At 37.4% G+C, this 11,738-nt stretch overlaps 1 protein-coding gene across 1 annotated transcript in view; it reads left to right on the top strand.

The window, feature by feature from the left end:
• Positions 1–11,738, top strand: part of LOC142349632 (uncharacterized) — a 116,864-nt gene that overhangs the window by 73,798 nt on the left and 31,328 nt on the right. The window contains exons 8-10 of the mRNA XM_075401337.1: positions 436–740; positions 899–1,156; positions 7,639–7,863. Coding sequence (XP_075257452.1) covers positions 436–740; positions 899–1,156; positions 7,639–7,863 — 788 coding nt within the window. The remainder of the gene's footprint in view (positions 1–435; positions 741–898; positions 1,157–7,638; positions 7,864–11,738) is intronic.

Genomic DNA, 11,738 nt, shown 5'->3' with positions numbered 1-11,738 from the left:
AAGCTAAAGCCAGCCTCACTAAACTGTGGCTAGCTACTGACGAAGCCAACCGCTCGCCGGTCGTTTGAGAGCAATTCGCCCTTTGTTAGTCGGTTATGTTTAAAATTTTCGCCAGATTTTCACTATTCTTCTTGCATTTTCTCAAGCTAAAAGAGAACTTATTTTTTTTAGCTACCAATGTTTATTGTTGTGCTCCCTCTTCACAAACTTGCAGAAAACCCTTGATCTTCATTTTTTTACTCCATGTTTAGAATAGTGGGTACAGTAGCCATGTGTTCTAAACCTCTAGTGATTTTTTCGCAGGACTATATGATAACTTTTGTGTTCGCATAGTTCTACCTTTCCTCAACTGAGTTTGACTTCATAAATTTGGATAATTCGTGTGATCATCAATCTAATGTTCCAAGAAAACAACTAACCCCTTTTCAATTCCAGGTTGCTGTTCTGGGTCGACTGGGGCGAGGATGTGATTGAAAGATGCAACTTTGATGGCTCTGATCGCAGAATTATTATAAACAACAGACTTGACTTCATAAACAGCGTGGCAGCTGACGAGTTCAGTGATCGCATCTACTTTTTGGATGCGAGACACGATGAAATACGATTCGCGGATCTGGACGGGAAGAACGAGGGTTATGTGCTGAAGGCTTCAGGGACAATCCTGGCAAGGCCCTTCTCTTTGTCAATGTTTGAGAGTGCCCTCATTTGGTCAGACTGGGGTCGCAGCCAGATTCCGAAGGGTTAGCATCGGAAACAAGATAATTTTATAGAAAGTTTAGGATTTTTTTTGGGGTCTTTCAGCTTAGTGGGCATCGAACGCACTGCTCGATAAACAATGATTGTTAACAAGAAATTATTGATATTGATTCGAATTTTATTTTACCAACAGCATGTTTAGGTATTCACAAGTGCAATAAGCGAGCTTGCCACTTGGAGAAAGACGTGTTTCCCGGTCAGTTCCACGGATCCATGCATCTCACAATCATCCACAAGACTCTGCAAGATCTCACCAGGGTACCCTCTGCCTCATGTCTTATCAACAATGGACAGTGTGGACCTGACAGTCTGTGTGTGCCCTTCCATGACGAGAAGGAGCCAGGCAAAACTAACACGTGCTTTCGCAAGAGCCTCTTTACTGTCACGATTAAGAAAACAGGTTAGTTTTTTTAGCAACCATTAATGATTCATACCCATCAAAAGTTATTCATACCTTCCAGTTACCACCCATCCACATAATCAGGATGATAAGAATGCCCCACAATTGTATCGAACTGATCATTTTTAAATTGCTTGAAGCAATTATTGTTACCGTGTGTCTTTTATGCATAATTTTTGCTTTACCGTTTTGGTATATAGTATTCTTTCACTCAGTGATTAATTGCTCTCGAACGAAGTTGGTAGCATTTATTGTAGACGTGTTGGTCTTTTTTATGCAAATATTTTGCTCTCCCCTTCCCCAAAGTTCGCTCAGCTACGACCCCCTAAGCCGAAGATTGCTACTTACGAAGCCGACCACTCGACACTGACGAATCTGACCACTCGTCTGAGAGCAATTTATTCCATTTTATTCGTTATGTTATTATTCCTGTTGGTATTTTTTTCTGCCATTTTTGTACTACTAACTTTTCGCCTGATAGTTTGTTGTCTGGCCATTTGTCATTTGGTTTGCAAATGACAAGAAAGACAGGTAAAGCCCAGAGGGCGTGAAATCGCTGAACAGTTTTAGAGCCTTGCGCCCTACTAGTCTCTAAGTATGGTAATATGCGCTGAACCAAAACTGGTGGGGACATAAATTTAATGTATAAAGTGCCGTTCTATGAGTTTCAACAAACCCAACCCTCATCAGCTCCCCACACCCCTCCCATTTGCGAGCAATTTTTTTTAGGTGGAAATGCGTTGACATGGCTTTTTATAACTTTGCCAGTCTTAGTTATCATCTCTAATGATCATTAAGAAACAGACAGGAGTATGTCTAATGCAAAATCCAAGCAAAATAGTGAGCACCTGTGATTTCAGATTTGTTCTGTCCTTTCAATTTCATGGGTTATGGGAATCGAATCAATGGTGGCTATTTTCTGGCAATCTGCTGGGTATGTTTTTAATGCGCATTTTAAGACTTAACTAACAGATTATAAATTGCTTTCAAACGAAGTTTGTAGCAAATATATTAGTCCTGTGGTCTGTTTTGTGTAATTTTTGGCTTGACCAATTTTTGGTCCTGAAAAACGGGATAAACAGGTAAACCGAGATGAGTGTTAAGTGGCTGAGCAGCTCTCTAGAGCTTTAAACCTTTCTAGTTGCTAATTATGCGAATCAGCGATACTGTTTTGAGGAGGCAACGTCAGAGTTTGATGGGCGGTACTTAGTCTTGAGAGTTCCCCCCCCCCCCCCCCCCTGTCACCACCACCCCCCCTCCCCTCAACCCAGACACCAACTCGTCCAGTCTCCTGGTGATTTGGACCCCATCCCACGACGCTTCCAACTTTCCCACGACCCCTCTGCCACCACCACCATTCTGCTCTCAACAGCTGGCTAATACCGAAGGCAACCGTCACAGGTCGTTTGAGAGCAATTCGCCGGACGTTGTTGTGTTGTTTTTCTATGTGCAGCTTCCTTATGGCCTTAGGTGCCAATTAATTTTTAGCCCTGTTTTTTAGACTTTCAGCTAATGAACGTAGAAATATTTGATTATAGCTGCGATGGTAATAGCTGAGCGTAACTGCTGTTACTAATTTTTGTGTCATCATAGTTCGACAGTTACCAAGTGTTTTGTTTTGTGACTATAACTACAAAGCGTAGTTATATTACGGTGTTCATGGCTTTAACAATTCAAAGGATGTAAATCGTATTGGCTTGCTGTTTTTAGGACTCGGAGTATGGGCGGGGAAAAAGCATAAGAACAAAATATTTGGTCAAATTGCTGTCGAGCTGAGAGAGCGGTTTTCCGTTCATGTTGCATATTTGAGAGAGAGAGAGAGCGAGCAATGGAGGTATGACAAAATTTTCGTTAAGCGAGAGGAAATTTTTTCTCTGTTTTGTAAACTAGTAATAGTTCGCGGGGAAGATTTTTTGGCTATCTGATCGAATTTTACACTTTTGGTGTCCTTCAGCCTTTTTTTTTTTACCATTTTGCCTTGTCTTGAGCTTCTTCAGCAACTTATGCTTTGTTTAATAGCTCTCAAACAAAGTTTGTACCAAACAAAGTCTGTAGTCCTGTGGTATTTTTTATGCAATGTTTCGCTTGACCGTTTTTTCGTCTGACCCATTTGACTTTTCGTCCTCAAAAACCGGATAAACAGGTAGCGCCTAGAGGGCATTAAGTTCTGTCAGAGCCTTTCAGCTCACTAGCCGCCAAGTATGCGATTCACAGAAACTGTGGAAACTGTTGTGGAGACGCATACTCATGATGTGAAGGGCGGTTCTGAGAGTTTGACCCCCGCCCACACCTACCCCAAATGAAGCGACACTTGAAAGCCAGAGAGGCTATTTTTCACTGAAATTAGTTATAAGATTTTTGAATTTTTTCAGTTTTTTTTTTAATAGCCGCCCTCATCTTCTCAGCCGGCTATTATCGCGCTCGTATTTTTTTTTACTTCGTCAAACTTTTTTTCGGTTTACCATTTTGCCGCTTTTTCGACATTTTGCGTGAAATCTTTTTGACTTCTCTAGACTAGTTTCTCTCATTCTGCTAAAAGTGAATTTGAACATCAGTTGCTAAGCAAAGCAATTCAAAATGAACTACAAAGCGTAGTTATATTACGGTGTTCATGGCTTTAACAATTCAAAGGATGTAAATCGTATTGGCTTGCTGTTTTTAGGACTCGGAGTATGGGCGGGGAAAAAGCATAAGAACAAAATATTTGGTCAAATTGCTGTCGAGCTGAGAGAGCGGTTTTCCGTTCATGTTGCATATTTGAGAGAGAGAGAGCGAGCAATGGAGGTATGACAAAATTTTCGTTAAGCGAGAGGAAATTTTTTCTCTGTTTTGTAAACTAGTAATAGTTCGCGGGGAAGATTTTTTGGCTATCTGATCGAATTTTACACTTTTGGTGTCCTTCAGCCTTTTTTTTTTACCATTTTGCCTTGTCTTGAGCTTCTTCAGCAACTTATGCTTTGTTTAATAGCTCTCAAACAAAGTTTGTACCAAACAAAGTCTGTAGTCCTGTGGTATTTTTTATGCAATGTTTCGCTTGACCGTTTTTTCGTCTGACCCATTTGACTTTTCGTCCTCAAAAACCGGATAAACAGGTAGCGCCTAGAGGGCATTAAGTTCTGTCAGAGCCTTTCAGCTCACTAGCCGCCAAGTATGCGATTCACAGAAACTGTGGAAACTGTTGTGGAGACGTATACTCATGATGTGAAGGGCGGTTCTGAGAGTTTGACCCCCGCCCACACCTACCCCAAATGAAGCGACACTTGAAAGCCAGAGAGGCTATTTTTCACTGAAATTAGTTATAAGATTTTTGAATTTTTTCAGTTTTTTTTAATAGCCGCCCTCATCTTCTCAGCCGGCTATTATCGCGCTCGTATTTTTTTTTACTTCGTCAAACTTTTTTTCGGTTTACCATTTTGCCGCTTTTTCGACATTTTGCGTGAAATCTTTTTGACTTCTCTGGACTAGTTTCTCTCATTCTGCTAAAAGTGAATTTGAACATCAGTTGCTAAGCAAAGCAATTCAAAATGAACTACAAAGCGTAGTTATATTACGGTGTTCATGGCTTTAACAACTCAAAGGATGTAAATCGTATTGGCTTGCTGTTTTTAGGACTCGGAGTATGGGCGGGGAAAAAGCATAAGAACAAAATATTTGGTCAAATTGCTGTCGAGCTGAGAGAGCGGTTTTCCGTTCATGTTGCTTATTTGAGAGAGAGAGAGAGCGAGCAATGGAGGTATGACAAAATTTTCGTTAAGCGAGAGGAAATTTTTTCTCTGTTTTGTAAACTAGTAATAGTTCGCGGGGAAGATTTTTTGGCTATCTGATCGAATTTTACACTTTTGGTGTCCTTCAGCTGTTTTTTTTTACCATTTTGCCTTGTCTTGAGCTTCTTCAGCAACTTATGCTTTGTTTAATAGCTCTCAAACAAAGTTTGTACCAAACAAAGTCTGTAGTCCTGTGGTATTTTTTATGCAATGTTTCGCTTGACCGTTTTTTTGTCTGACCCATTTGACTTTTCGTCCTCAAAAACCGGATAAACAGGTAGCGCCTAGAGGGCATTAAGTTCTGTCAGAGCCTTTCAGCTCACTAGCCGCCAAGTATGCGATTCACAGAAACTGTGGAAACTGTTGTGGAGACGTATACTCATGATGTGAAGGGCGGTTCTGAGAGTTTGACCCCCGCCCACACCTACCCCAAATGAAGCGACACTTGAAAGCCAGAGAGGCTATTTTTCACTGAAATTAGTTATAAGATTTTTGAATTTTTTCAGTTTTTTTTAATAGCCGCCCTCATCTTCTCAGCCGGCTATTATTGCGCTCGTATTTTTTTTACTTTGTCAAACTTTTTTTCGGTTTACCATTTTGCCGCTTTTTCGACATTTTGCGTGAAATCTTTTTGACTTCTCTAGACTAGTTTCTCTCATTCTGCTAAAAGTGAATTTGAACATCAGTTGCTAAGCAAAGCAATTCAAAATGAACAGAGCCGGTGTAAAAAATTGAAGTCAGAAATAGAAACGGGATAAACCCATAAAGCCCAATTTTAGATGCCCGCTATTTGAACGTCGTACCTATAAGTCTTAGTTACCAGCTCTAATGCTTATTGGTGTTGATAGTAGCCCCTGTAGCCTCTCTCTTAGAAACAGAAGTATGTTCAACTACGAAATGCCATCAAAATAAATCAGACTTAAAAAATATTTTTGTACAAAAATCTTTTTTTTTTTCAATATATTCTATTCGTTCAATCCCAATCATGCTTATTGGAATCAACGGCGGCTATTTTCCGGCAATCTGCCGGGTATGTTTGACTTTTGTCTCTAAGAAGTATTGGGCAGAAAGCAGAAGATTTAGTTGATTTTTTCGAATACTGGTAGGGAGGCTGTTTTTTATCTGTTTTTTAGATAATTTGTTTCATTTTTATATAGAATATAGTTTTTTCTTTTGCCCTCAAATTTTCTTTTGCTCGATCTTCTTAATAACATGTTGCCTTGTCTAACAGTTATGAAATCTTGTGAACTGCCTGTATTTCTGTATTTTAAAAATTTTGCAACAATACTTTTTGAGTCCTTTTAAATGGAATAAATTTTGTCGGTTACTTTTTAAGCTTTTATCAGTTATATTTTTTCTTGTATATTTTCCTGTTTTGTTTCAAATTGTTGATTTTTATCATGTACGAGGTGCATCAGGTCACTGAGAAATGTCAGTCTTGTACTTCAAATCGTTTCCGGATTTCTTCGGGCTATATTTTTAACATCTCTTTACTCATTTTCATGATTTGTTCTAAGTCGAATTGAAGTGATGATTTTGGTCAGGCCGAAACAGAAAGTGGGGCGAAAAAGCAAGCAGTTTTGCGGCGTGAATTGTTTTTGCTATGATTTCGCACAGTGGAGTGAGAAAAAGTGTTTGAACAAAAATTTGTTGTCTCGAAAGTGGTTTTTGTAAACTTCGATTTAAACTGTTTTTCGAATTTGAATCGATTTTTTTGAACGGAATTTTGTTCTTAATGATTTTTGCAATCCATTCTTTGTCCATTATTTGTATAGTTTTTTGTACAGTCAATTTAATTCTTTGAATTGTGGGTCATGAAATGTCTTGCTATGTTTTCCTATTTCATCTTGCGCTCTTTTTTCGTTCTACATTTGATCACTCTGCAAAGCTGAAAATGTCAATTTTTTGAATTGACTTCATCCTTTAACTAACGGCGTTTGCTCCTGGCATCATTTCTCACTTTCTGGCACAGTTTTAAGGTCATTTGTGTGATTAGCGTTTAAGAATACGGGACTTAACCTCACTCAATAAAATGAATTTTGGAATTGAAATCTTAAATGTAACTTGAATTAGTTTAAGATCAAAGGACCTCATATGTGAAAAAAAATTCTAGTAAAAAGGCTTCTGTTGAATAAATCTTAACATGCTATATTGATTTATCGCTGAATGTTTTTTTACATAGCTTTTTTTGAGCAGCGTCGATTCTATCTGTATTATACGGCACGCAAGTCTATTTAGCAGCTATTCCGACAATCTACCGGCTATGTTTATTTCAGGAGTGCTGGTCTCCTCCTTCTTTGTACAAAAATTTTAGGTATTGTCAATTTGCCTGTTCAATTTATAATTGCATTCGATATCGATAATTTTGGCAATTGTGCTTGATTGCTTTTTTGAGGGAATCAGTCCTGAATCATGTCGTCGGTTATGTTCGGAAATTTGGAAGTTGTGTCATTAAAATAATGGAACGTATAATTTTTTGTGTGATAAATTTTTTTCGTGTGTTAATTATTTATTCGTTTGTGATTTCTAGACCATTGAATAGCCCTTATCCTCACAATCCCCTTATTTAATACTGTTACCAATTTTTAAATAGTGAGCTTGTTATTTTTACAACAGGGTGTTCTACCTACTTGTGTCTCGCCATCGTACTTGTTACCATATAAATTCTTCAATACAAAGAAGCGAAATGACTTTATAATGATTTATACGATTGTTCAGATGACAAGCATTTGGCTATGAACTGCAGTCGGCCATCGTCATCCTCCAATCACGTGAGGAAATCATCCTCATCTGGTTCTGGTGCTGTAACTGGCGAGAGGTGCCTGCCCACTGCTTGGCCCCTCTTGTCGGCCAATGAGACCACAACTCATAATGGGTCTGAGGTCACACTTGAGTACTGGTGTTACTGTGGACCCCCTGGAACGGAAGCTGAGATATGGCCAGGTTAGTGCTTATACTACTTGCTGTTGACTCTTTGAATTAACTTTAATTTTTATGGCAACTAAATTGAACACATAACTACTGCAACAATTTACCTCGTACATAAATTTGACATATAATTATCGTAAACGAGTGGAGAACATTTTTTGACAATTTTCATGTTGCCGCTAATTTCTACATTACCTTTTATGAGTACTGAGATTCCATTTATGATCTTAGTAAGATTCCAACAAATCGTTGATTACAGAGTTATATATGACTTTGTATGATAAACATTCTTGTATGATGCTCATTCCCTGGAAGCATATTTTGTTTCACCATTTACTAGATTGAGGCAGATTTTTTGATCTCTGGAAATATAGTTTCCTGAACTGCATTGAAAGGACTGCAATTCAACTGTAAATCGGCTCTAGATTACCGTTTTTTTGCCCATATTGGTCAAATGTGGTCTAATTGTATACTTCTAACCATCAAGTTTTAGTTGCAATATTCGCAACTAGCTTTAGTTGGAATATTATCTTAATCTGATGACTGTTTTGCCTCAACTTTTCATCTTTAATTTTCTAAAAATTGGTTTTGTTAACCAACGGAAATAAAAAAAGTTTTTACAATAGGCTATTTTTCTTCGTCTCAAATTCTGTCTTTATCACGTTTTTTGTATTGTGAAAAGCCGTTTTAATGTTAGTCATGCTGCTCTTTTTGATTGCTATGTATCGTATTACCAATATTTTGTCTAATCATTTGACTTCTTTTCGTCCTCAAGAACGGGACAAACAGGTAACGCCCATTGGGCGTATTAAGTCACTATTGTATCGTACGCCTTACAAGTCTCTAATTATACAATTTAAGGAAAATATGGAGCAGACATACATTCATGAAGTGCGGGTGCGGTTCCATAGCGTTTGACTTACAGCTCCCCCCTCCACTGCGCGCTCCACTCCGCTCGCTCATTTATACTCCCTAACCCGAAGCTAGCTACTGACTATGTCAACCGCTCAACAGTCGTTTGAGAGAAATTTGTGCGCCTTTAATCGATCAATTTTTTATATTTTTTTGTAATTTTTTTTATTTGTAATTATTAAAAAGCGCTTGGATGGTCAAAAACTACTTCACGATGCACACTTATTTTTCTTTCCTGTCGTTTTGCCAGCTTTGAGGCACAATTTATAGGAGTCAAAGCGTTTTTTTCCAGTAAGAGTGAGTATGTAATACGATGCTATATATCGATTATTTTTAAATAGTGTATATTTAAATAATATTTTGTGAGCTTGTCATTTTTAATAGCCGCACAGCGATAGCTGGGGCTATTATTGGCCTTCTCTTGGTTTTTTTTATTTCGTCGTCATGATTTTTGTTACGACCATATGACGTCACAGCAACTTTTTGTTCATTCTTTCATGCAATTTCAACTGAATTGCATGTGCGACGTCATTTTTCGCTCCTAGTGGAGCGAGTTTTTTTTCATGCGCGTGATTAAATTTTTGGTCACACTTGACTTACTTCACTCTCAAAAATGACTTCCTCACTTTGAAATTTGACTTATGTACTTTAATTCAAAGAGTTAAGGTCAAATGGGTGTGTGTCACTCTAAATGAAAGTTTTTTGAGATCAGCTAATAGAGGCAGCAATAACTTATACAGATTTTTAATCAAAATATAACAGATCAGCCTTCAATTAAAAGACAAATTTTTTTGGTCTGTCTTTTTTACTGTTTTTTTTTAGACTGCCGATCTACGAATCTATTGCGGCTATTTTCTGGCAATCTGCCAGCTATGTTTACAAGAGGTGTTCTACATGTATATCGTCATCGTACTCGCTACCAATATTTCGTCTAATCATTTGACTTTAAAGTTCCTTAGCCATTAGTAATTTATAATTCAACTTCTGTGGTTTGAATTTCCCAGGTTATTTAAATGTCAGGCTTAGCCTTAATTTTTGTCAAAGTAGTATCATCATGCTCTTCACGCTTTTTTCCAGTTATGTCTGCTTTCACTTTTTCGAATGTGTCAGTCACTTGTTCAATTGAATGGAGTTAGAATTTTTTCAACAAAGTCATGAAATATAATGAGTACAGTTTCGTCAAAATGAAATAAGAGGAGATGGGATACTAGGCAAAAACTCGATTAGGTGAACACATGTTTGTGACCATTAGTCGAAAATTTTGAACTTAAGTTTTGTGGACAATAGGCGAATACCAGTTAGATTACTTAAGGATGGTACTTCAAAATCCCACTGACGCTATACAGTACTCGAAGTGTTTCTGACAAATGTCCTCGCATCAAAATGATCAAATAGAAGCTCGTTTAGAATATATGATTTTTGCTCATTATTTTCGACCCTCGGTAACATTCTGCAACGGTATTTGGCAAAAATACGGAGGAAACTAGAAAATATGATAAAAATATTAATTGCTCTATTGCAAATAGTTTAGAGTTATGGGACGTAAAAAGAAATCCGAGAAACTTTTTGACGTACATGCTAGACGGACATAAAAAGCTACAAATGCTCAATATTAAAAAAAAATTTAATAATAAAAAACAATATTGAAAATAAGTTACCGGTTTTGAGCTAGTATCATGGAGAGACAGTTGTTAGGAACACTTTATAGCGTCAAGTGTTTTTTAAGTCTTTGAATTAGTATTCGCCTAATGTCCACAAAACTTAGTTCAAAAGTTCTACCTAATGGCAAAAAAAAATGTTCGCCTAATTGAGTTTTCGCCAAATACCCTACGCCTCGAGATTAACCGATGAAGCCTGGCTTCCAAGCCCATATGCCTCAGGTTATCAGATATGATCAGAAATTACAATTGCTTATTGGTATTTGTGACCTCAACGAAAACTTTTAAATATAACTAGTCTTTTCTTTTAGTCTTTCATTATAACGAGTTTTTTCAATGTAAAAAAGAATTTTAAATTGTCTTTCGAGGTCTTTCAAAATTTGAATGGATGCTAGATGTTTTGCAACTTGGAAATAAAGTAAATTACTATCGATTTGAATTGTTTTTAAAAATCGAGTACCGTTTCTAGTAATATTCCAGCTATAGCCAAAGTTGCAATACCGAAATATCCTGGCCGAATGTCAAGTATAAAAATTTGGATACAGATATCTCAAATAAAAGATGTTCATTTTTGTTACTTCTGTGTTAGAAGTTGGCAAAGATCGTGAAAGTTTTTTCAAGTGGTCTAGAATGAGGTTTTAGTGTCGGCACAATGTCTGGCAATCAAAGAAGACTCAGATGGTGGTCTTAATATGAAGTTGAGAGTCCAAGAATAAAATAGTAAGAGGAACTTTGAAGCCAGGTGTTGTCTTTGTTGATATCTTATAGCTAACACAGATTGAAAGTAGCCGAATGTTTGAAGAGCAGATTTTCGAATACAATTTTAAAATGACGAAGAATGAGGTTTGAGGTGGCGGCGCAATTTCAAAGCTGTAGATCAAAGATCACTCAGGAGAAATCTTGAAACTCCTATATTTGGTCTCTCGATATGTTATAATTTAAATAGATTGACAATGGCCGAATGTTTGAAAAGTAGATTTTACAATTTTATGAACAAAAGCAATGTGACATTTGCTTACTTCAACACTACGATAGCAATGGTTTCACGCTTTTTGAGGTATCATATACAGACGGGTTCCCTAATCTAAATTCAGGCGAGAAGTACCCCCAAGGAAAAATACCACCACGGAAATAAACTCCCACTAGACTTTTAAAAAGCTGAGCATTTAGCGCATCCCATGGCCATGACTTAGTTGCCCGTGGTTCTTGAAATAAAATGATCCCAATCGCAATTCAATGTTAGTATTGGTGTTTATTTCGCGTGCAGGTTTTTCCGAGAAGCATATAACCTTTCAAGTCTTCAAATTTTTGTGTTTTTAA

This window comes from Convolutriloba macropyga, chromosome 11 (genome assembly GCF_964194025.1).
Source record: "Convolutriloba macropyga chromosome 11, txConMacr16.3, whole genome shotgun sequence".
Lineage (NCBI taxonomy): Eukaryota > Metazoa > Xenacoelomorpha > Acoela > Convolutidae > Convolutriloba > Convolutriloba macropyga.
The sequence above is the reverse complement of the archived record's forward strand: the minus strand, read 5'-3'. Positions and strand labels throughout refer to the sequence as shown.